The 26,720-nt window shown below is 37.7% G+C and overlaps 1 protein-coding gene across 8 annotated transcripts in view; it reads right to left on the reverse strand.

Moving 5' to 3' along the window:
- Positions 1–26,720, reverse strand: part of PUM2 (pumilio RNA binding family member 2) — an 81,483-nt gene that overhangs the window by 16,346 nt on the left and 38,417 nt on the right. For 4 of the 8 annotated variants that reach the window (XM_054061198.1, XM_054061197.1, XM_054061201.1 and 1 more), the window contains 11 exons: positions 25,375–25,480; positions 24,884–25,071; positions 24,077–24,249; positions 20,524–20,794; positions 20,139–20,232; positions 18,461–18,586; positions 17,179–17,318; positions 15,298–15,436; positions 7,956–8,099; positions 6,616–6,897; positions 1,528–1,764 (listed from right to left, as the gene is read on the reverse strand). In XM_054061198.1, coding sequence (XP_053917173.1) covers positions 1,528–1,764; positions 6,616–6,897; positions 7,956–8,099; positions 15,298–15,436; positions 17,179–17,318; positions 18,461–18,586; positions 20,139–20,232; positions 20,524–20,794; positions 24,077–24,249; positions 24,884–25,071; positions 25,375–25,480 — 1,900 coding nt within the window. The remainder of the gene's footprint in view (positions 1–1,527; positions 1,765–6,615; positions 6,898–7,955; positions 8,100–15,297; positions 15,437–17,178; positions 17,319–18,460; positions 18,587–20,138; positions 20,233–20,523; positions 20,795–24,076; positions 24,250–24,883; positions 25,072–25,374; positions 25,481–26,720) is intronic. The other 4 variants (XM_009558335.2, XM_054061196.1, XM_009558344.2 and 1 more) reach the window with 2 other exon arrangements.

Here is a 26,720-nt window from a genome sequence, read left to right on the forward strand (position 1 = left end):
TAACAATTTCTGCTGATAGAGATCATCCTCTATTCTGATAGTAACTTATTTTCTTAGAACTGAACAAAGCCTTTCAACATTCATCAAGTGTGAAACAACACAAAACTTTAAATGTTTTGGATTTTAGATAATGCCTTCCAAAATTTGATTTAAGTATAGTTTTCAGTAATATGAAAACTATTGTGAGAGTACTTTGAAAAGAAAGAAAGAAAAAGATTTCCATGATAACCCCATTGTCAGATGTTCAGAACTTTCTCAAAAGCCTCCATTTGGGCTGAAACTTTCCATGCTTGGTCTCAGCCCAAAGGTGCACTTTGTAGACCTGAAAAAGGAAAAAAGGTAAGTAAAAAAAAATAAAATGTGCTGAAACATCCCCTTGCCCAGTTTTACTTTGGGTATTCAGCACTTAACCATGAAGGGGATACTGAACTGTAAATGTAATATATTTAAATTACTTTTAACCTTGTTATACAAAATAACTCATACATTTCTCACTTAGAAGTATATTCTGGTAGGCACTTTTAATTTTTTTCCAGTTTTATTTGCTTTAACAGAAGTACAGGGGATTAGGTTGCCTATTACATGCACAAAACTGTGCACTGAACAGTTACTGGAGCAACCAGCAACTCAAATCTTTAAATAACATCCAGTTTCATTGTATGATTTTAGCATCAAAATTAAATGGCCACAAATACTGGCAGTGAGAAAAGGTGAAAATTTATCAAGTAACCTCAGGTTAAGAGGCATTCTCTTCTAAATATACTGTAGGCTGTGGTGGGGCTTCTTTATATTTCTTTTAATGTCACTTTATTTTTATATTTTTTTAAAAAAACAGTTGAGCTCCCATGTCATCTAACCAGCTCAAAAGTTTTCTAGATCACCATCATTCCTTAAACATTACATCTGGTAACTGAGAGCTGCTGACAAAGCAGCTGACAAAGCTTTTGCTACTTCTTTAACAAGTGCATTTTCATTTTTTCCACCAGCCTGGTGATAAACTATTGTCTTACTGGCAAAGGATCAGGCTCATCGATTCAAAAAAGTCACCTTTTGATACATTTTACACCGAGAGCTTTGGTCACTTTTCTACTTTATCACCATAAGGAGCAGTAGTGAAAGTCATTTCACTGTTAAACACAGTAGCATCTTAAAACCTCCTTGAAGCGATAACACACTGAAGTAGAAACAAAAATGATGCACCTTTGCTTGTCATACTGTAGAAATATAATACAAAAGGACCAATAAGTCTTACTGGGCTCTCTATCGGGCTTCTGCAAGGGAAGAAAAATCAGTTGTTGGCCCGATACTGCAAAGAGCTGAGTGCCCTCCACTGTCAAATCAATGAGCATTTGAGCGTGCTCTTCACCTTTCAGGAATAGACCCTCTTCATTGCAAAACTGTTTTAACAGCAAAGGTAATGTGACATCTCTTATGCAACAAATATTTTACACATAGAAATACATACACACATACAAACAAAAAGTGTTCTTTTTGGTTTTTTTGTTTTTTTTTTTTTTTTTTTTTTACCTAAATGCAAACTGGATGAGGATCCATGTGATGAAAGTGATGGCGGTGGCGTAAGTGAATGTCCTGGCGTTTGGCTTGGCAGAGGCATGCCTATTGGACTTGGAGAGGAGGAAAATCCCAGACTATTGTAAAATGGCTGCCCTATGGGTGCTAGGCTGCTACTAGATCTTTTGTACAAGTCAGAGCTAGTAGATAGAGAATCTCTCCTTGTGGCACTACTACTTGCAGAACTGCCAACTGAAGAAGAAATAAAAAGACCCTAATTACACAGTGTCAACTGAATAAAACCTATCCCCAACTACAGCTGGGCAATAACAGATGAGATCACAATAATTACAGCAATCGTTATGACAAAGACAATTACTGGGATAACCACACATGCTTTTAAGTAAATCTAAGTGGGTATAAACATACCACTGATAAGTAATTTCACCAATGCCCATGTCTTTCAACATTTCATTCTAGACTTCTCACAGTAATATTCTAGTATTCTTTTAACCGCTTGGCTTCAGGCTTCGCAACAAATACTGAATTTATGAGATCACACTGATACTTTATAAAACAAACGACTCTCAAACTATTTCCCCTGAACTCTCTGATAAAATTTTTTTCCACCATAAATTATTAGTCAGACAGCAAAACTCGATTTCAGGAAAAAGGCTAGAGACAATTGTTTTTTGTTGTTTGAGGGTTCAGAAAACAATCTATGTTGCTGTTCAGCTGTTCCCGAACTTCCTCTTGTTTGTGAACCCCTCACCTATAGGAAAAAATGACTACTTCAAATTCCCTATGAGAATTATGGTTCTCAAAGAAGTGTTTTGAAAAGATATTATAAAGAAGGAACAGGCTAAGAAGAAGATGAGGAGCAGAGCAGAGATAGGAAAATTAAGGTGAGAAAATAAAAATGTAATTTTACTGCTACCAATATTTCTGAAAGCCAAATTAGACTAGAAGCTTTGGGTAACAGTGTATTAGTGAAGGACTGGTTATCCTGCACAGCATCATTCAGCATTGCGATGAACAGTCTAGGACAAATTAGGAGAACAATAACAAGTTTTTAGAAATGTTGAATTCTAGTATCTGTTGCATACAAGTGAAAGAGTAAACTAGAGTGCCTATTTAAGCACTGGAACATAATTATGCCCATGGCCAAGATTACGGATACTTTGGTAACAAAGATACTTCTTAAGCTGAATATGGAAAATTGACTTCTACTTAAATTTAAAAAGCCAAAGGTCTGAATTGATACTCCCATAATATTTACGGTTGTCAAGTACCTTCCTACAAAAGCTGGCAGCGTGGCCAATATAAAGGTCGCCCGATACTACCCATTTTAAGACATTAATTTGTTTTCCTAACATTAGCAACCTAGCAGGTACTTTTCTTGGCAGGTACCTGCTTGGACCAAGTTCTGCCCAATCAATACTGCCATTTTGGGGAAAAAAATGGCAAGGAAAGATGCTTTATCCTTAGCAAAATAATCCAGCTACCTATTATTTGAGAAGTCAATGCTTTCATATAGTCAGACCAACGCGGCAGCAACAGGAGACCTTTATTTTCATGCTCTCTTTGATTGAGCTAAAAATCTTAGCAAAATCACTGTTCATACAAGTTCAGCACAGATCTGCTACAGACTCAGAGCTGAAAATTTAAACTCCTGTCCATATATGGCATATCTGAGATGGCCGATAAAGGCTTGCCCTGCAATTGAGCTTCTTGGCTTCTCTGTGCCATGCCAAAAATGGACTCTGAAACTGCTGTCCAAGATCCCACCTTGTGTTCAGAAAGCCTATCAGGCAGTGTGGAAAGGAAGTTTTCTACTTCAAATGCAGAGAAGACAAAAGCCAAACACAAAAAACAAACTAAGGGAAAACAAACAAAAAAAAAGAAATTAAAAAAAAAACCCACCCCAAAACAACAAAGAGAAACCAGAACGAGAGAAAGGTCAGACAAAGGAGCCAACAGGGAGACTGCAAGAAAACTGGCAAGCACTTTCAAAACCAGTGGGACTGAGGATGAAAAGAAAGCACATCTGAAGAAAAGTTAGGCTGCAGAAGGTCTATGTGACTGGGCAAAACGACTGGAAGTAAGCTGATGATCGGAACATCACAGAGTACAAGCAAGAAACAGAAACATATTCGGGAGAGGGAGGGGAAGCGGGAGATAAATGTTGTCTGGAAACTGAGAAGGAAGACATACTAGAGGAGAAGCCAGAAGGAAAAGATACTGGAGTGACCAGGCAAGGAGATTGAGACTAAGGAATCAGAAGAGCAAATTAAGGCAACAGTTGAAAGAAATCTCAAGATTTGAAACCAGCTCTACAGGTTCTGGCTCAGCTGGTGAACCTTGTGAATGTTAATACAATGCTACGTGATGGATTGTTATTTTTCCAGCTATTGAAAAAAGCTAAGCAAAATTCAGCTTTCTTTCAGGGTTTCTGACTCAGCTAAGTTACTGCAGCTTAACAAGTGACCGTGAACCAGCTGAGCTGCACTTCCATGCACACACAAGCAAAGCTCACAAAAACCAGAAACAACTGGAATTAGCTTTCCCCTCTACACCACCGTTTAAGTTAATACAGTTACTTTAGATTTGTTCCACGCCAGAAGGAGGTATTGAGGATCTCAAAGGTCTTTTCCAACCTAGCAACTCTATGATTCTATGAGCTGGAAAGCTGCTGTAGTTGATCTAATTCTTAGTTACCTGTTAAGCTGCAGTAACTTTCCACGTACCTAAGCCTTTAACATGGAGTATGAATAACTTTATTATAAAATAACAGAGCCTGTAAAGTACATAAAGCCACTTCTGTGGTATGCTTGTCTTTTTATGGGTTTTTTTACTCCATTTTTCAGTCATTTAGCTAGAACATGCTCATCTTTGCATTTTTTCCAGAGCCCTTTTTTCCCTGCAACAACTGAAAAAATAAGGGCAAGATCTGTATTGCCATCTGTCAGCCTTCACGGCTATATTTTAACCGAAATTCAACCTTCACAACACACTGAGGGGAGTTACAAAGAAGCTGAAACTTCGGCAAATACAAAGTTAAACTTGTTTATAATTTGCCTCCACAGGCATTAACAGCATTTGAATAAGAACTTCTTTGTGTAATTCAATTCATATACACACCCAGCTTAGGAACTCTTTAAAAAAAATAATGATCAAGAAGCATTTTTTAGTGGCTATTAAGGAAAGTACAATTTATACTTGGCAGACGGGCACTTTCAATATACTTTTATTCCAATAGTACTACTAAAAATACTTCAGGTTTATGTAGCACCTTTCATCAGCACTTCTCAAACTGCAAAAGGATAGGCTTCCTGCTTCCCTGTGGAAACTACAACACTAATTAAATCACCTAGGATACTGCAGCAAGACTTCAGCACATGCTGTCTATGCTGAAGGCTTTGGACAAAGTTCTGGAACTGATCTTTGTTACAAGAAAAGGGCTTAACCTCCTGTGCCAGAAAGAATTCTGCTGATTCTTCTTAAGTAGATACACAACTACAATTTGTTTTCTATGGAGGTCCTTGTGATAAAGCTCGATAAAGACTTTTATGACTTAGAGCTGTTCTATCTAGAGACTTTAAATGGGTGCACTGCATTAACTATGCAGATACACTCATGCTCACTATCAATGAAATGAAATTGTACCTAACACGGCTGCTAAGAATTCCCTAAGATCCTACAAGTAGCTCAGGACAAATTATTTTACAGAATACAGCACCTGGAGAGCACAATTACTCTAAGTAAGATTTACCGGCTGTGCTATTATGGAAAATTATTACCAAGTAGCCTCTACGATTTCTTTTCTTTTTTCTTTTAAATTAAAGATGGTAGGTTTAGAGTCTCAACTCCGCTCTTTAAAATCAGGCATTAGGATCAAAACTCCATTTGGGATTTCCTAGCTCTAGTTTTGTTAAAGTAAATAATTTTTCAGATTATTTTATGAAAAACAATACTGAGAAAATCTGTGTTGCTATGTGGTATATTCGATATCACTATTTGCCTCCATTTAGTTACCAAACAACAGGTGTCACATTTTAACACTGAAGGGCATGTTTTTCCTTCCATTTCTCCACATGTTAAGCTATCTTGTAGTAACGTTAACTTTCTACATTTCTTTCAACATTTAATTTTTTAAATTATTTCCCTTGGGGCATTTAATTTTGAAAAGCTTATCGTTAGGGTACATAGATTTACCCCAATTTCTAACCATCGAGAAGATATGTAAGATCATAAACATGCTCCACTGATTTCATTTAAATAATAATAACAACGAATTCAGTCCAGTAACTTTAGGGATTAACAGCCAAAGCAAATATTCTTTAGAAAAGATATTTCACTTGCCTTACTAATACTGAACCCGAAATATATGAAAACCTACCTTGCATGTTTAAAACTGCGCAAATAAATTTCTGCTACAGGGCAGAAACACAATGGCAACATTGATTTATTCTTTTTTGAGATACAAACAGGTTGATAATATTTCAGGAGCATCTGTTGAAATAATTTAGGGCCCCAAACTTGCACAGAACTATTTAGGCTTAACTGTATCTAAGATTAAACCTACTGGAGTTAACGAGGACTATCCTTGGGTATTAAGTCTTTCTGTTTTATAAACCTTATTAAAAATGTTATGGCAACAAACATTGCAATAGAAGATCAAAGTTAGAAAGTAATATGCTAAATTTTTTTAATCATCAGCAATTTTCCTGACATGAGAATTACAACAAAAGAACACATATCTCAAATATCATCAGTTATTTTAAACACAGAATGAAGAGTTCCTTGGGGGGAAAAAACACTTACTAACCCCACTAACAGACTCTTGGGGCAGAGTACAGTGCTCAATACGCATTTTGGAAGTATCTGTGACTATGAGATATTCTTCAAAAATGCATCTTGTATAGAGAGCCCAGGTGAATTTCAAAGTCCCTTTTTCTTCCCCTATAATTTCTTTTAAACTTGAATAACCTATTTTTACATTCTTTTAAGAAATGTATGTGGATATAACACGTCTGGATACAGATACACTTTTTTTGCTTAACACAAGTCTCACAGAATTTCCTCACTATATTAACAACCTACCTGATGAGCCAAATCCACCAAGTGCAGAGCCGATAGCCGCTCCTAAAGAGCTGCTACTTCCAAAGCCAAGAGATGTGCTTCCTGGTTGGCCAGGACCATGTGAAAAAAGGGAACTGCTCTGGGAGTTATTGGTCAAAGAGTTACTGCCATAAAATGAACTGGACTGTAGGCTACTATTTGTTTGCTGTTGCTGTTGTTGTGGCTGGGCACCAAGTGGCCGAAATAGACCGTTCGTGGCTCCCGCGAGATTGTTTGCTGTTCCTCCAGCTGAAGCAGCTGCAGCTGTAAAACACATGTTTTCAATCACAGTTACTCTCTCAAACATTTCTGACTGAAAATGGACTATTCAGATCTAAATTGTATTTTTTGAAGCCCTCTTACACAAGCAGAAATTCACATATTAAAGGACTAAAGAGACTTTATAGTGTTACACAGCCTTAATTACCCGAGGAAAAAAAGAAGACAGCATGTTGTAGGCTAATCAAGGCTGTAGAATTGTTAATGTAATTGAAGGAATTTTCACTGTAATCATAAAAGACAATACTGTTCACTGAACTGTACTTATACATTCAAAGTTGCAATAGCAGAGTTGAAGCGAAGAGTCAGAGATCTTCAGCTAATGTCAGAATTGAGTTCTGCATAGAGAAAGAAGCTTACAGATTAACTTAAAATCTAATTTTCTGAACAGATTAATTCAATTAATCTGGTTTTAGGATTTCAGATATTCATTTAACAAATGCAATAAATACAATGGTTCAGTAAAGTAGTACCAGATCCTTTTACTGATAAAAAAAAACCCAAAAAAAACAAAAGAAAACTAGAGACTTTCCATAGAACTAATTCTGCTATTCTGCTGTCCATCTGATTGATTTTGTCCTTGCCACACTTTTCAGGAAAAAGTACTTTCAGGAGAAAGTCACAGCAAGGCCCCAGAGCACTCCATCATCTTCTGCCAGGCCGAAGCAATGAAATGACACTTCCTAGAGGACACCATTTCGGGGACTGATGAGAAGTGCATGTTACATGCATGGGGAGAGAGGAAGATGTTCATATCTGACATGCGACAACATTTGCGGAAACATGCCTGTATGTGTATGGGGAGAGGAGTATAAATCTGAACAAGAAAAGGAAAACTACACCTCTGAGAAACAGCAGTGTCCCCCAGAGAAAGGGAGGCAGCAGAATAAGAAAAGAAGCATGTATGGTATACCCTTCACAACTAGAAAACCTCACAGGTGCATACAAAACATATCAATGATACTGAATACTTATTAACCAACACTACTCTTAAGATTGAGTACAAAAGTGGAAGAAACACGCACGCAGGATCAAACACTTACCTGCTTGTGCTGCTGCAGAACTGATTATAACAGGAGTTGAGGCCACCAATCTGACTGGTGCTCCAAGGCCAGTTCTTGCTCCAGGGCCTACTACTAAGGCACCAGTCTGATCGTAATAGGCAGTGGGAGCTAGTACTTGATAACCTAAACAACACAGAATACAAGAATTAGTAGTAACACTAAAAGATTTGTACAGTCAGCATTGCTTCTCTCATTGAAATAGTCTGACAATGAACTATAAGGGGGGAAAACAGCATTTCTGCCATATTGCCTCCAAACGTCAACTGGACATCAAAAGAAAAACGCTGAACATCGTAGAACTGTGTGACAAAATCTTATTTATGAATGCTCTACATAATTTTTAAAAACCAGAATAGCAGCTAAATGTAATAGTCCAAAGTTCAATTTTATTTTCAAGGTTAAAGCTTCTAACACCACAGCGAAAAGGTACTGGAACACCACGATTGGCCGTATTTGGATCATTATCAAATTAACTCCTTCCAGCAATTTAAAATATTCTACATTTCCCTTGTACTCCTTTATGCATGGAAAAGGTATTGAGATCTGTACAATTAAAGTGCTGAAAGAAATGCAAGCTTGGCAACTCCGTATGTTTCCTAGCCACCCTTAAAAGGCCGTCTACAAAACCACAATGGGAAAGAAATGCTCTGTGTGCAGGAATTCCTTGTGAGCTTCAGAGAGAAAAAGACTATATTCCTAGTATAGTTTCATTCAGTTGACAATTAAGGGTTGGAACCGGGTGACAAAAAGGAGGAGGAACTGAAAAAGAAAAGCAAGCAGTAGGAAGGAAAACAGGATACAACATTTGAATGAAGGAAAGCAAAAGAGACAAAAAAGAGCAAATAAAAAGCCCCTATTAAGGACAAGAGAATTAATGTTAAATCTCTGACACTTTATAACGAAACAGAAGAACTGGAATAAGAATACCTAAAAAATGGAAGACAAGAGCTAGGATAATCTAAGAAATGGTGCTGACAATGCAGATAAAACGGTCTAATTTTTAGGTTGACTATTCTTATAAAGCGATAAAACAAAACCCAAAGGAACTTTAATATTCCTCCATGCTCAAATATATACTAATGCTACTAAGAAAAGAGTCAGGATTGCAAAAATCACACATTTATTTCTGTATGTGTAAGAATCAAGAACTTGCTATTTTAAGTCAGTTTCCATGTACGTACATAGCTAGGTCTAGTAGAGTCCTCTCTGAAATACCCATGGACCTGAACATAAAGATCTGAGCCTCTCATTCCAGGTGAACACCGCAATCACCAGGCTTCCAACTCATCTTCACTCATCTTCTCCTTCTCAGTTTCTAAAACACGTGTAATCTCTTCTGCCTATATCCCTTGTTCCAAAACCAGAGGTGGAAACCCTATTTTCCTGCTTGCCTGGTATTTACAGTACTCTGCAGGGACACTGGAGGCACAGGTATAAATCCTCTCACACTAAGAAAATGTGAAGATACGAAGGAGAAGGAGAGGAGTGATGAAAATCCAGATCTTTGGATCCAATTCCCAGTTCTGGAGATGACAACACTCTACTGGTCATGAAAACCTGTCATTACTATTATTCCAAACTTACTTGTCCTCACTACTTGTTTTGCATTCCAGGTATATCTACCTTCACTTCCCCCCCAAGAGCATGGGAAGAAATGGGATCATTTCAAATGTGTGTTGTCACCCACAGAGTTTGTCTGAAAGTTTAGCTAGTTTAAAACAACCAAAAAAGGTTGAACAATTGAATTAGTTAGGACATCTTTGCTACAGGTGCTACTGCCTTTTCCTCATACAAAACTGTGCTGTGCTGCTCTACCACCTTCACCACGAAGAAAGGTTCCTATATTCCCAAGGCAGGGAGAGGTGAGAGTGACTGTTCCCTGATTTACTGTAGTCCTGCAGAGAACACACCCTAGAATATTAGAATATTAGTGATACAGTAGGAAAATTTTTCATAATACCACATCCGTTCCTGCATTCATTAGCAATGTTTAATTTCTAGCGCCTACATAATTTCTGCTTTTACTCATAGCACATTCAGCTGATAACACCCTGTTGGTCCTGCCATTTGTTACCACTGTATGACACAAAAGCAGTTTTTCCAGAACTCAGAACTGGCTAACTCTTACCAGCATTTACTCTGCCCACCTATCCTCTGTGTTCAAGTCCACAGATAATGAATGGCACAGCTGTATAAAAAAAGGACTGATCATATATTTCCACTCTTGTGCTCATCTGAAACTAATACACCACATTTTATATGATTTTAGACCCACCATGCAAACAAGCCTATTTTTTCAATGCAAAACACTTGGAGGAAAAAAAAACACCCCAAAGCTAACTTACACAATACTGCATAAATTAAATTTACTGAGATTAATACTAATACAATTTAATACATTAATTTCAGGTTTTCAAAAATTATTGACTAACATGACTACTCGATTTAAAAATGGAAGCAACTTACACCTGGTCTTTGCATTACAAAATGCCTAACCTGATACTTCCTTGCCACTATCTTATCTGTGATGCCACTGACAAACAGGCCATTTAAAATTAGTAATAATAAGTCATTAACCTTAGTAACAAGATACTGTCCGTCAGAGAACGTTCAAGCTATTCATGAGAACTGAGGAGTGCTTCCATGTCGTTAATCTCTGAAATGAATACATTCTGATCCTGGAATAGGAGGCCTCCCAGCTTTCTCTACCGATCTGCTAAAGCAAAGCAGTGTAAGACTATTTGTGATATTGCTGAGACCTTGCTAAACACATCTGCAGCCTCAAAGGTGTAAAATCATTTGCTTTGACATAAAAAATACCATTTTAGATCCACTTAAAGAACTGAAGACCCACTCTCAGCAAAATTTTCTAATTTCTGTCCCCTCAGAGTATTCTACAAACTTTGCATCCCATCTCAGAAAGGTGAGCACAAAGATAAGAACCATTTCCCAGCCTTCTCTCTTATCAAAGATAAGATGGTAACTTGCCAGATCTTCTCACTAATTCCCTCTCTTCTCCTGTTACGTTTTTTATTACCTCTCCATCATATCATCATCTCCTTGTGACTGTGCAGTCCCCCCTCCAAATTAACTATTAAAGCTCATTTCAGTCCCTTTTCATTCAAGCTTACTGTGGTCTTCCACTGTAACAAAGAAACTAAAACATATTCTCTTCTTCCTAATTAATCACACCTTTTATTTGACAATTCAACTGCTCTATCTACACGTACTGTCTCCAGATCACCAGGGAATATGAAAGCAAACAATCTGGTTTGCTAGTACTGTGGCTTCCCTGAAACAATTTCTAAATGTCTCCAAATCCACAGACTCTGAAAACTTTCTGGATTCTTTTCATGCAAACCTTAAATGCTCTTAAAGAATAAGAGGAAATCTGTTCTCTTGGCTTGTGCAGCCCCTTCTTAGTGTTGCTCTTATGTATCCAGTAATTTCTTCAGTAGCTTCCAGTGGATACTTCACACACTTCTCACATTTTTCTATGTAATACCACAAAGCTCTGCCCAGATCTCCTACTCCCTTCCCTCTATGCTGATGACACCCAAACGTATGTCAGTTTGTCACTTCTCTCTACTCCATTTAAGTCAACAGATGTGACACTTCTTACTGCCAACTCAATTATCTGCCCCTTTTAACACAACCATCCTGACACCTCTCCCTCTCTTTCTCTCTCTCCTCTCAGGAGCATAACCTGCAAGTCACTGTAGAGTCCCTATGTAGAAAATTCACAGCTTCTCCATTCCCCACATTCCCAAGATCAAATTATTTTCCTTTGTATACAGATTTGAAAGCTCACTCAGCTCTTACTCTTCCATCTTTCCCTAAATGCTGCAGTCTTCAGTCTCCCGAGTTCACCAAAACCAAAACCATCACAACCTTACATTTATTCTGATAAAGATACGCATAGCCTTACCTCTGTACTTGTCCTCTCACAAATCAAATTCAGGACTTATGATCCTACTAGTAAACGATTCATACTTTCTATAACTATTGCAACTTCATCAATATCTTAACTCCCTGCATGTCTGCCACAAATACATTTTACTTCTATTTCACACTCCCTGCAGAATGCATGATCCACTGCAATGTCACACTTCAAATTCCTCTAGAGAATGAAAAAGGCAATGCCAATAGATAGAATTTGTAGATTTTAATGTTTTACCCATGTTTTTCAGCCAAATCTATTTATGGACCCACCTGCATGCACCATTACAGTCAGTGGTAATAGCTTCACTTGCGTGAATTCAATAAAACTAAGTTTCATCTGATCTAGCCAATGCAGCCAATGAAGCCTCCGGAGGGATTCAGCTGACTGGCCACTGGACATCTATTTTAGGGTGAGCTGAGCAGTGCTGCAGCCTCTGTACAGCAACTGCACTACAATGATCTCCTCGGAGCACGATTACTCCTTACACAACTGAAGTCACATGCAGATTCCTGAATTTGTATAACTTAGCCAACTCCAGCTGTCATCTATGATGAGAAATGGTTCTATTTGTAGAAAAGAATATATACTGATCATATTAGGATGAAATTGGGAGTACCCGCTATCTTTGTCTTTTACTCTATTCATCAGAAAGGGGCTGGTTTTTAAGATTCCTTGCTACTGAGAGGCCTGCTGAATTAGGAGCGGAAGAATTTAAATTTTAATTGCACAACTAATGATAATTTTTTTTCACTTTTGATTGTTTTAGAAAAGAACCTGAAATTTTCTGAAGAGCGGACTTAAAAACATTACATGAAAAGTAACCTGGATTTCAGACACTTTCTAAAACAATGCTGTTGCTGGGATAGCTCAGTAATTCATCCAATATGAAGGCTGGGGCAAGGAGAAAGCAGTTGAAACAAATTAAAGACAGCCGTACAGAAGAGCTGAATATTATAATCTCATTTACTAGCTTGCAGTGCAGCCGAACTACAAATATTCATTCATGCTCTAAAGAATATTCAAGAAGCTGGAATCTCAGTTTGTATTTACACTTTCTCCTAATACATCTAAGTCCCTTGCAACAAGAATTCCACACATTTTCTGCTTGTTTGTTACATTATACGTGTTATTCGGTGGTTACTACTAGGCATTCACTTTATCACATTTTGGTACCTAGATGCAACTTAGCGATCTTCACTCTATTCTATAATAAGTGAATAGAAAAAGGCACTTTGGGAGCAAGCCCCACTTTATCCTACAACAGGTAATTAAAACAGAGTCACAGGAATCAAGACTAAAGGTTCCTAATTCTCTTCACGAGCTATAGAAGGAGCCTTACATATTCAGCTCAAAAACAGACATCTAAACCAGTATCACAATTGCCACCTAAAAAGCCCTGTATTCATTTCAGCATCCTATACCCTTCTTCTTCACCTAAAGAGAGAAATCACCAGAGCTCCCTGTGAATCATTATGAAACCAGCTTGTGATGAATGAGAAAATAAATGCCTTTTAATATTTTAAGCCACATTCCCTGCAAGAGTGTGGTAAGACTGAAGGCCAGTTGTGCACAATTGCTATTATAGAGCCATCTGAAAGGCATTCACATGAACAAAGGTTTTGTCCAGCCATCCAGGCATGCAACAGATGGGGCAAAGCAGCAACCTACAATGGAAACTGAATACAAAGGTTCCTGCCCTCACAGAAAAACTGTTGGGGCTTGCGGAGGCGGAAACAAAGTCTTCCAAGCCCAGTGTTCATAGGAGAGGTTCTTACCTTACTTAGATTATGTATTTGACCACTCGCTACTACTTTCAATTATTTGTTTGCATAGGGGGCCTTCTGTGGGTTTTAGGAACTATTCTTGAATTATTTAAGATAGATTGTTTTCTTTTTGAAAATAATGCTCTCTTTACATCTTTCTATAATGAAGTCACAAATCTGGTCAAGGTCTCAGATGTTGATCTGACTTGAGCCTAATGTCACAGGCGTTTTACAAGGCATGGACCACTTCACAGCCTCAGAGTTCCATGTCTAGAACAAAACTAATAAGTAACCGTAAACAGATACAAGCCAAAAACACACACAAAAAGGTAAGCCTTTGGAGGCTTTTGCTAAAATGCTTGTATAGGTTCTTGCCTCAGAGGGTGGTGGAGCCCTGGAACAGCTCCCCAGGGAAGCAGTCAGGGTGCTGAGCCTGACAATACTCAAGAAGCATTTGGACAATGCACTCAGATACCTGGTGTGAATGTTGGGGTTGTCCTGTGCAGGAACAGCGGTTGGACTCAATGATCCTTGTGGGTCCCTTGCAACTCAGGTCAGTCTGTGATTCTCTGACCTGACATGCCTCACTGTTTGCAGGCCTTCTCTCTGCTTCAGTGAGAGGTGCTGTGACAGCACACCTTGCCAATTCCTCATTTTAACTGAAAGATGCTAAAAGCTGATACTACTGCACGAAAAGAAATAAAAGTGGCAGCTACAAACCAAAACAGACAAGGACACAAGAGCCAGCCTGTTCCACAGCTAGAGGTTTAGAAACTGATGGTGTGAGGCAAAGCGCATAATGCAGTCCTGGAACATCCATCAACAAACTAACTCTGACTTCTATAGACTCTGAGGCATTTCACAGTAGAACTGACAGAGGAAAGAAATTGTACAAGTCAAACACATCTGCAGCTACCATCAACAATATCTAATTTAACTACGTAAAACCTTAACTTTCATACTGGAGAATGACCAAGTATATTTAAACTGTTCTTGCTCAGGTAATTGTACCAAACACTTACAAGTGATGCTGAATTTCCAAGCTAAGACATTGTGCATTTATGACACGTACTGAGATTCAGAACAACCGTTCCCAGATAAGTCAGAAGCCATGCACGCTAAAAGCTTTGGAGTGCTTCCACTTCAAGCATGTTGTGATCTTCAGAAATGATTAAGCAGTAATTTTCTTTCAAATTTCCTAATTTTGGATTCTGAACATTAGATTTTATATGTCACAAGCAAAAAATTACTTCAGAAAGACAAATTAATACTTCACATCGCACCAGACTAACCATTCAGACAACTCATGACCTTTTAAAACTGCATGTAGTTGCTTCATTATATAGGAAATCAACCTGCAAAACCCCATAATACTCCAGGTGCACACATTTTTAACAACAAATACAGAGAAAATACTCCAGATAAAAACATGCTACAGGAATCTCTTGTGCTCTAAGAATTCCGTACCAGTATTTTAATCAAAGTGAACATAAAATGATATAAAATTCAATTCTATGAAGCTTATCATAAATATAGCAGGACTTTGATAGTTAATCTGATATCTAATAACATGGGCATTTTAACTTGCAACGATTCTCTTAATCCACCAACATACCTGGCATGCCTGTAGCAAGACCCTGACCAAAAGCCAAAGCTGGATTTGCTGCTGCAGCTGCCGCAAGGGACTCTGCCTGCTGCCCTTGCTGACCCTGATTGGGAGTAAGTGGGCGCTGAGTCGCTCCAGCACGCAGAACCTGGAAAAGACCAATATGACACCCTTGCCTTAAAAGGTAAGAAAGCAAGCCCATTGTATGTTGAAAAAAGGTCTAAAAGTGATACAGAACAGTTGCTTTGCATATTTGATGTCACTTAGCTCTGAATTTCAGTTTGGGAATACTCCACCTTACTGGTTTCAAGGATATACACACATGTATATAAACACACACACAAAGAATAAAACATATAAACTGTTTTGCTGACAAATGTGACAATAAAATACCTGCCCTGCTCTGGACAGCAGAACTCATGTCTATTCCATCAATAGTAATGAGTATAAAGTACAGAAGAAAATCTGTAAGAGTGATGCATTTATGATCTGCATTATTTATTAACTGAACACCTTTCCTTCCGTGATAAATGCATTTGTTTACATTATTTTCAGGCAAGTGAATGATGTAAGCCTGACTACTTCACAGCATGTAGTAACTCGTCTAAATAATTAACACACTGCCAACAGTGCTGTAAAAAATGTACCTGCTAAGTTTTAAGAATTCACATAACACTACATCACCATCCAACCCAGGTTTATTTTATTATGTTCTGACAGCACATCTCTGGGAATCTGATTGAAAAGTAATCTAAATTCTTGCAACTACTGTATTCCTCTTGGTTAAAATAATCTTTTCCAGGTCCAAAATAAGAGGGAAATATAATTTACAATCTGTCCCCACAAAATATCTTACATGTGACTTCCATAAATTGGATAACAATTTTATACACAAAGCAAAAAAACACTGAGAGATGATACACAATCAGTTACCAACACAGTTCGCTGGTCACAATGATCAGCACGATGAAAGATTTACCTGCATATTAAAACAGTGATGAAACTACTCTGGAACTTCACGGAAACTCAAAGTCACTTCTCATTAAAATTATAAGAACTGCATTAAAATTAACCATATCGCTAGTAAAAAAAAATATATTTCCATTCATTCAAATATGCAATCGCTATAAGATTTGGGTTCTTCCTTTGTGGAAACAAGTAATCTACTCATACTGCAAGATCACAGCGTGGTTTTAAAAACACACCTAGAGTAACTACAGAAAATTAGCATGTTTTTAATAATTACTTAAAGTAGTGGAAGTTTCAGTAAGTTTTGTTAACAATTGCTTACTCCTGATTTATCAAGGCAAAAATAACATGGCACACGGTGATGTCATAGTATGATTATTCTGTCACCAAAAAATATGCAGAAGAATCGTTCTTCCCCATGAAGCAATGAAATCACTGATAATACCTTTATTTCCTTACTTCTTAAACGAGACGGAGAAAAATATTCAATTTTCCATCTAATTAGTAAAAACACGGATCAATTTTTTCCCAAGCTTAAAAGAAATAAATACCCTCCTAAAATTACTGAAACATCTCTGTTCTTCCCCTTATGTTAGCTTTCTAGATTACTTTTTAACTTTAATTTTCCAGTAACTGTACAGGCAGCATTATCTGGACATAAACGTGACAGTACAGTAACCTGGGCTAAAGAAACTATTTTTATTGTGTATTTTTTTAATTTTAAAAACTAGGACTTCAAAATAAGATTAATATTAAGTATGCTGTAAATGAAACTGAGAATTTTTTATATTAACTTATCACTTGACACAACACAACATATGACATGTAAAATCTTCTAGAAGCTGATCCTTACATAGTGAAAACGCTAAAATAAGCAATGTTAAAATAAGTATTTTAAGCACACATCTCTGAAGAACATACCGGTTGCTGCCCCTGTTGTGCCTGTGAAGCCGCTTGCTGATTTGCTGTGGTATTTGCTGCTGCAGCTTGCTGCTGAAATAAATTGGCTGGATACACCCCCCATGGAACGCCATAATACTGAGGCGGAACCACAGCAGGACCTAAAACCAGAAAACATGATTATTCCATCTATTGCAGTGAGTTAAAATAATTGTTTATATTGTTTGTAGCATCTCTCATTGATCTATTCTCTAAATGTCAAAATGGAAATCAGTATTAAAAAGGAATGAATTCCCATATTAGTGAAAATGATAGACAAACACGAATGGGTTATAAAGGATTCACATCAAACCTACGAAAAAAATAAATACTCCTGTGAGACTCAGGTGACAAAGAAAATACTTAAAGTAATTGGAGCTTCTGTACCAAAGAACACTCCAAATCAATTTCCATAGCTGGAAAAAAGATCACTTCAGAACATCACAGAATGAACCAAGTTCATGCTCTTGACAGTGATGTGCTGACACTTTCATCATCTTTTATCCCCCCTCCTGTATGCTCCCTTTGCTTATAAAGGCAACTACTGTCCCTGATGCCTAATTCGCCTCTTCAGAGGGGGCACACTGCTCCCAGTCTGTTGATAACGGACCCAAAGAAGAACAAGCTCTCCACATCATTGCACTGTACACACAATGCATCGTGAATACACACATTTCAGTTCTTTCCACTGCCTTTCCTGTGAAACCACCACCCTGACGTAAGTTTTTTTTCCAAAATGTTACACTCAGGTCTGAGCACTTGTTGGGACTCGAATACTCAGTAGTGTTGTTTCATGGCAATATCAATTTTCTAAAGATTTTCCTGAGCTAGGGATTTATCCATTGTCAGGGCCTTTTAGTGCACTAGACACCACCACTGTTCTCACCTCCTCTGGGAATGAGAAAACCTGGAATTAGAAAATTAGTGCACCGAGCAGTAATATCTAAGCAGAGGCCAGGTGTTTCATCTTTTGAAAACAGTACATACAACTACTGTCAGATGAAACTTATATTAAGAATAAACATTTTTATAACAGAAGAAACCTAATTGTTGCATATAAAAGTCCAGTGGAAAGAAATACTCAGAATCCCAATATAACTGAAACTGAATCCCTCTACATCTTAGTGAAAATTCTCAAAACAGCAATATTCATTTTCCTCCTTCCTAGGAACACATTTACAGAGAATAAACAGGATGGATTTTAGCTTTTTTTCTAATTTAATTCAGTAAAATCATGAAGATTCACTAGAAAGTGTTCAGTTACCTGCTAGGGTAGCTGCTGCAGCTAATCCAGCTGCAGTGTATGGGTCAGTACCTGGAGGAGCAGCACTGATAATGTATGGGTTTGGCACAAAAGCAGCTGGAGCCAAGCCTGCTGAGAATACGCCTGCTACAGTAATAAACAGAGTTTAATTATAGCTAACACACTTAGCAAGCATCATCATATTCAAACCAATCAAATCACAATGCATATCTGTTAAAATCAGAACTGCTTGTACTTTGGAAGTCTCTAAGAGCAGGTATACAGTTACCAACACTTCTGTGCGTTCTCACCAGTCCTTTCTTACTACCCCCAAGGCCTAACAGCTGTGTTTTGCTGCATCTATGGATTCCAAGGAAATCTATCTCATATGGATCTACCTATCCTTATATAGAAGGAAATATTCAAAGTGGAATTCACCTTGCCCAAGTTCAACTATCTAAAAGTTATGCTGGTCTTACAACTAAATCTGTATCAGACAAATCATCTTGAGTCTTAAGCAAATCAGCCAGAGAGAATGAATCACCTGCTGGAGATACAAATCTCTCTACACTAACAACAGGAAAAAAAAATCTAACCAGATTGTTTACATCAGATGTCTGGCTTATAAACAGCCAGTTATGAGATGCTAATCTTACTTTCAAGAATCCAAATTTCATAAGGAATGTAATGGAAGGAGACAACTGAAGAAATTCAGTCATTAAACAAGGCATTGCTACCCAGTTTCACCCATCAGTGAGGTTCAAGGACTGTCATCACATTGCAGGAGAACATGGACACATCCCTTTGGAGATGCTGCTTCCTATTTCCGTTTGCCCTTCTGATCCTGAGAACAATTTGTCCTCTTGCAAAAGAAGGAGATGGGTGCACAGACCTCGACAGCCCAGTGGTGGAGAGTGGGAAGAGCAAGGATCTTTAAGCCTGCCCTATAGCACGAGAATTTGCGAAGCATCTCTCCTTAAATGAGGAATCATTTCCACGCATGTTCCAATGACCCCCACCCAAAACACTCAGCTTCCTCAGAACAGATCAAACTATTGTCATCGAAATATAGCCTCCTTACTGAGTTGCCAGCACACTGAGAACTTCATGCATTTAATTAATTCACTGAATTACTTTAAAGAGACAGAAACACTCCCCCTTGCTTGCTAAAGATTAATTCCATTACTACAAAAGGTATCCACAAGAATAAAGAGCTATCTGTTTAACAGGTGCCATTAACAAGGAAAAATGAATGAACCAACACAAACACTTGAGATCAAAATCCTACTATACAATGGTTTTTAACCGGATTATTAAAAAACCTAAACTGCAACAGAATTACAGAATTGCACAGTTTTGTTATGTTCATAAATAAAGCAATTTCTATCACTGCTTACAGCAGAAAAGCTTTTTTTACTTTTTGTCACATCAAAATTCAATTATTGTGCTACACAATCAAAAAAAGTTTTTATTTCTTTGTATACAACAACGCCAAGTATGCAAAAATTTACACAACAGAAAACTTTCTCCAAGGACAGAAAAGCCTTATGTAGTCATTCTGAGCAGTTTTCAGAACTGCTAAAAAGGGCCAACTGATCAGTATCTGAGTTAGAATACTGTGGGTAAAACTGAAAGGTTACCCCAAAGCAACACACCCACTTTTGCCAGGGATGCCTGCTGTACTTCACAGAAACCTCACCTATGTGCGGCTGCTGAGCTGCAGCCAGGGCGTATTGCTGCTGCTGGGCTGCTGTTAACTGTTGAACAGTCAGAGCGTTAGTCCTCTGGAAAAGCTATTGGAAAAGAAAAAAAAAACGCATTTCAGTTTTCAAAAGTCAGGGCTATAGTACACTGGGATTTAATTACAAAAAAAGATTTTAAACCAGGCTTCTATCACACTAAATTACTAAACCAGAAAATTGTGCACCAATATTCTTCTACATTAAGTATACATCTATTTGCCTTTGACGAAGTCACGGAGAAAACAAAATTAAATGCATTATACACTTAACTGACCAATTATAAAAGAGGAGAATGCACAACTTAAAGGACCAATCTGACATGTTTTCAAACCCAGTACTAACCTGCTGCTGAGAATTGTAGTCAAAAAGTCCTACAGTAGCTCCTGAAGAGTCCATTTGTCCCTGATTGCCAGGGTAGTCAAACTGTAGAGAATCAAGACCAACTTGTTCCATGGCATCTAGATTCTGATTTTCTGGATTTGAAAATTCTTCTACCAGAGGCTTGTGGGCTGTAGGATTGGGAAGTGGACCTAATCCTTCTGTGGTGCTGGGATTGGGGCCCAAGCGTTCAGCTACTTCTGTTGGGGAGGCTTGTCGACTTCCAGGGGTACGACTGTTCAGAAGAAATGCAAGATAGACCCTTCAGACTTAAAGCTGTCCATGGAGAGAGTGTAGCACAGCTAGTTTAAAAGGATCCCTGAACTCAGAGACTCCACAAAGGGAAGTGACAGACTGATTTTAACCAGCATGCATTGTTGGCTCAAGATAAAGAACACACTTCTTTCAAAGCATAGTTTTATTTACTTTTTTTTTTAAAGTTAAGACTATACAACTCTTCAAATCATTGTGAGAAAAACAAACTGATCTTTGAGGCTGTTTTGAGTGAAATGGGATGAGCTGTGGTCACCTGTAAATTTTAGGACAGCTCTTTATTGCATTTTGGAGGCGACAGGAGTTGGTAGAAAATATATTTAACACAAAATTTAAAAAAAAAAAAAATGGCTAAAAGGAAATGGCTAAGCACATCCCGTACCGAAGAAGAGAGACAGTAAAAGTTCAACCAGCAAAGACAAACATACAATGTAGCAAGTATCTTTCACATCTCAAAGGAAACTATACATTTTTTTATCTTAAGTAATAAAAGTAATAAATGCAGTAATAACTGTCTCATTTCATATCACTGTCTGACTAAACTATTTCATTTCCTACACAACTCATTTAATAGAGTACACTACAACAGATGATCAGTTGGGAGGAAAAAAGGGTTCCTAATATAATCCCATTGATTCCATCTCACTTTTCCCAAGAATAAACACAGCCTGTTGTTCCAGAAGAAAATCTTTAGGATGGAGAAAAATGTAGGTTGGATTTCTGTAACACCAAGACAGAGATATGGAGCTGGAAATTGTTCTGAACTGCAAGTTCAACTTCCAAATGTGGAGGGCTGATGGCCCTGAGGTGTAAAAAGACACACTTAGACACCTCTAGGTACGCTGGTGGTTGAATTCCCATCAAAGAAGATGAAAATCTATCTAGTCAATACCACCGACAGAGCCTTGCCAGCAGCTCCAGTGATCAGTCACTAGGTGTTTACTTTATGGTAAAAAGCTGAAATTGTTCCTTTATATTCACTGGCTGCATTGACTACAGGGGAACTTCTGTGCACCTGTAAACCTACCGGCAAACACCTAAGTGAGGCAATGTCAACAGATTCACATCCTAGACAGATTCCCAATCCTATATTTGGTTAGACTTAGGCTACCTTAATTTCGAGTGTTTCCTCTGTCTTCTGTATCAGGCCATGTTTTTAAGACCACTAATTTTTACTAGCAAAAATCTAAGTCAGCTACTAGGAAGGAGATGTGTGAACCTATGTCCCCTTAATAGCTTTACTATGTTGGCAGAACTTGAGAAATATATACTGTTACTCAGAAAACACACAACTCCCAGTTGTATTTGCTTTATTCGTGAAAGCTGGGCTCAAACACAAAATGCCAACTCGCAGTACACTGCCAGGCCAATACAGTGTACTGCTAGATCTAGGACAGAGACACAGTCTTTGCACTACCTGTTCCTCTCCTTCTTCAGGGCTCTAAAACTCCAGTTTCTATTCCTCACTGAAGCACAAGATTAATGCAGAGAAATCTGCTAGTAGTTACGCATACACTGATCCCAACTGTAAACACTGTATAGCTAGAGAGCCGTTTTTTAGCAAGCTTATTCAACAATACTGTGTGACCTATTACTTTGGGCAAAATACTTCAAAGTTACTGCAAAGAATTTACATTAGATTTTTCTTTAATGTAACAACCAACCTCATGATGATAGTCTGTATCTATCTTAGCTACCATCTAAGTATCCTAGCTAGCAACCACGTCTTGCTCAACAAACAAAACTTGAGTTTGAAGCCATCTAATACCCCTTATTCTTCCCAAGTGACATACAGTATCAACAAAGTGAAGAACAAAAAAGGCAGTTATTTCAGTACATATTTTAGTTTAAAAAAAATCTGCAATTACAATAAAAATACAAGAAGGATAACAGAACGAAGTTCCTTTGCTAATACTTATGTTTACCTACTATAAGTTGCTCCTTATATATTAGTGATGTTCTGTTGCTATAGTTAAAGTTGTGTCAATACTTCAATTATAAACCTCTGTTTGGAGGACTTCATACCATCACTTCACATGGCCATTTAAATTAGATGGCCTTATTTTTTCGAGAGGTTTACTGGCTTTGGATGCGGTTTTGCACTTGTGTAACTTTTAATAATTTCTCTCTTTAAATAATAGAAAGGTACTTTGCAAGCAGCTATTTCAAAATTGAAACATATTTATAAGAAAAACCAGGACAAAACTTAATTCTGCATATTCTACGTATAACATTGAAGGTAACTTTATTGTGTGCATGCAGCATGCAACCAAAAGGAGCTAATTTGAACTCTCCAATGTTCTTGCTATTATATTCTTTTCAGTAATACATCTTGAAAAATAGACTCAAAGAATCCCTCCTTAGGCTCAGGTAAATACATTTTTTAAAGGGTATGAAATACTTACATATGGGATTCAAACCTGCGTTTTAATATACTTCTTCAGTTATGAACTAATGAAACCATGACTACTGTCACATTCGTATTAATACAAACTTACGAGCAGCACTTCAGTTTTCTGATCTTGTTAATTCTTCTGTATGACAATTACAAATGCATCACAGTCATTTAAAAGTAAAGAATAGTCCTTTAAAAATAACCAATTTAAAATGCAGTTTAGTGTTAGAAAAAAAACAGGCTGGCTGTGCTGTCATATGGGAGTTCACAGGTCAAAAGTTTGAGCTTTGTCCCCTAAGAAAACAATCAAACCACAACACCATCCCATATTGCAAATAGGTGACATTTAAGTATGTGAATAAGGAAATACATTCTTTCTCCTTAGTCAAAGAAATAGTTTATATAAAGACTTTCGTAGGGAAACAGTGGTGTTAGGCTTTGGCAGCCACTAGCAAAATTAGAAGGAAACTAAAAATCTGTAGGACTTACTCTCTAGAACAACAATCAGATGCAAAAGTTACAGAGTATCAAAAAGAAACAGAGAGAGAGAAAACAATTTAGTTTGAAATTAAAAAGGTTAACATCTTCATCCCTTCTTGAACTCAGCACATTTTGAAGGTACCCATTTACTCTGAATAATTACTGTATTAAGATGAATTTGTCTCATGAGAAGTGACACACACATTAATGACATCCTAAGAAACACGTGGCACAGTGGGAAAGGGAGGACGTGAGGTAGGAAGAATCAGTCTGCAGTTGGGTAATGTTTAAATCTGACACACAAACCAGAACTGTAATAATGCCCTTAAGAGACATGCTTGTCTTCTTGAGAAACAGTTAAAAGCTTACTTAAAATCTTTGCAATCGGCATCCATTCCATTTGGCAAACCTCTGCCATTTATTTTAGTAACATCCTCATCATCTCCTTGTTTAAGATCTCTGTTTTTGTCCTCCTCAAATGGAGAAGCCTTGCCTTTCTGATCTCCTTTCTCAGGTCCATCTGTTTCAGCATCTCTAGTGCCCTGAGGAAAAAGAATCTGTTTGATTCTGAATATTGAACAGAACACAATAGGAGCACCACAAGGTGACCTAATTCTACACTACAGTGCACGTAAACAACACAAACAGTTTGTTTTCAATGGAATTGCATTTGGTGGGTTAACTTGGTCATCAAGTTTCAACCACATGCAATTAGTAACTGCCAAAACGTGAAAAGGTATGCCAAGATTTATAATGGAAGAGCTAACTCAACCTTAACTATAGCGGTGCTGTTAAAGCAGTAACACTTTGAATTAGATAAACTTCATTTCATTTCATACAATTAAAACATCTAGGACAAAACAAACCCATACAGAAACACAGAATAGGAAGATCTAGAATAAAGCCCATCACACATTTTATATTAAGCTATTTGCAACCCTTTTCCTACTTTTATTTAAAGGTGTTCAGGAAGTAAGACAGCTGTTTAGTCAAGATTCCCAAACCACTTCCCCCTGCTCCCTCCAAACAAGGAACAGACAAATAGCAACTACATGCTTCCTTTTGAAGAGAAGAGTTAAAAAAGGAATATGGACAAACAGAGTAGAAAATATAACCATGTAAGACAGTAAGACCGCAGCAGGTAACTAAGCAAGCTGAACACACTGCATTACTTACAAAAGCTCCTTTCCTAAACCGGGAATCCAATTTATCAGCTGGAGAGGAACTTAACACATATTCTACCATGCTCACTCCAAGGCCACCACTTTCTGATCGTGGAGACAATACAGCATTTACTTCACTGTTGCCATGAAAACCCTGTCCAGGCTTTCTCTGTACCATAATAGGTTGGGACATAGAATGGTCTGTTAAAAACAAACACATAAATAAAACTATCGCATTTTTTAAAATCCAACTTACAATGTTTTTTCATTTCATAACAGAAGAAATATTAAACAAGATGAAAATTAAATTAAATAAAATATTCCAAATTCCAGTTTCAAAGAAGTGTTACTGGCATAGAACCACTAGTGCAGTACACATTTCACAATGCAAATTAAAGGAAAAACAAATGTAATACACAATTAAACTTCATAACATTCATTTACTTTGAAATAACACTTTGTAAGAATTATTGATTTTTCAATAAGTATACACTGATCACTCACGAGGAGTTCCCCATGCAGTCTCTCTCCACTCATCACCAAGGAATATCCCTTTTTGTCCATCTTTTGCTGAATCATCAGGTTCCCAAAATTTTTTGGCAGGTAAAAGCTGTTCCGAAAGAATAAATAGTTTTATTCAAAATATGCTTATAAATGGCCAAACTCCAGCAATACTATTAAAAGCACACGCAAGCAATTTATTTTAGATACCAAAGTCAGCTTTACAGAAGGAAGCATGTATTGCCAATGAGTAATTACGAGCACTTAAAAATTATGTTCTGTTACTGAAGCTGATGCTGTATAAAGAAGTTGCTAAAATGACCCCAACATGACTGAGATTCTGAAATTATGAGGGAGAGATGCAGAATATAGAAGCAGCTGTGAAAAAAGGCTGATGAAATTAATCCCTGTGTTAAAGTAAGTCAATCCTCTCAGAAACTTTTAACTAACACAGCCTCCTTTCACGTTGGCTCAAAAGCTCGGCCTTTAACTAATACTACTCATGATAACCACAACAAGCAGCACTTCATTGTAAGGTTCTATCTACTTCAAAATGCTCCACGTTCCAAGTATGAGGAAGCGACTAACACATGGTGGCAAGTGAGCTCCTTTGGAGCACAGGGATCTGCTGGTTACAGATCTGTGACATTCATATTTAAAAGTTACACCCACCAACGACTTCATTTAGCATAATGAGTCGTTTTCCATCATTACTGCTCCTAAAGCAGCAAGTTTCAAGCTAGATCAGTCTCGCTTCTTGCACTGCTTTTGAGGCCAGAAGACTCAGAGTGACGTGACAGAAGCACTACACAAAGATAGCTCAAATGTCAGCATTCTTTTTACTTACTTTACTACTTTTACTTTACTTTTTTACAACAAAAGCAACTTAAAAATGGGGAAGCGCTCTGAAGAGACTTGTAATCCCTTAAACTTTGCAAAATGTTATGTGCAATTTTAATTTAAAATGTTGTGAATTTAGGAAAACACAAATACAATCTGACAAAGCTTTGGTTGCAATAAACCTTGAATACTGTGTTCAGTTCTGGGCCCCTCACTATAAGAAGGATGTTGAGGCTCTGGAGTGTGTCCAGAGAAGAGCGACGAAGCTGGTGAGGGGGCTGGAGAACAAGTCTTAAGAGGAGAGGCTGAGGGAGCTGGGGTTGTTTAGCCTGGAGAAGAGGAGGCTGAGGGGAGACCTTATTGCTCTCTACAACTACCTCAAAAGTAGTTGTGGAGAGGAGGGAGCTGGGCTCTTCTCCCAAGTGACAGGGGACAGGACAAGAGGGAATGGCCTCAAGCTGCACCAGGGGAGGTTCAGGCTGGATATCAAAAAATTTTTCACGGAAAGG

The sequence above is a fragment of the Cuculus canorus genome, chromosome 3 (assembly GCF_017976375.1).
Source record: "Cuculus canorus isolate bCucCan1 chromosome 3, bCucCan1.pri, whole genome shotgun sequence".
In the NCBI taxonomy this organism is placed as follows: Eukaryota; Metazoa; Chordata; class Aves; order Cuculiformes; family Cuculidae; genus Cuculus; species Cuculus canorus.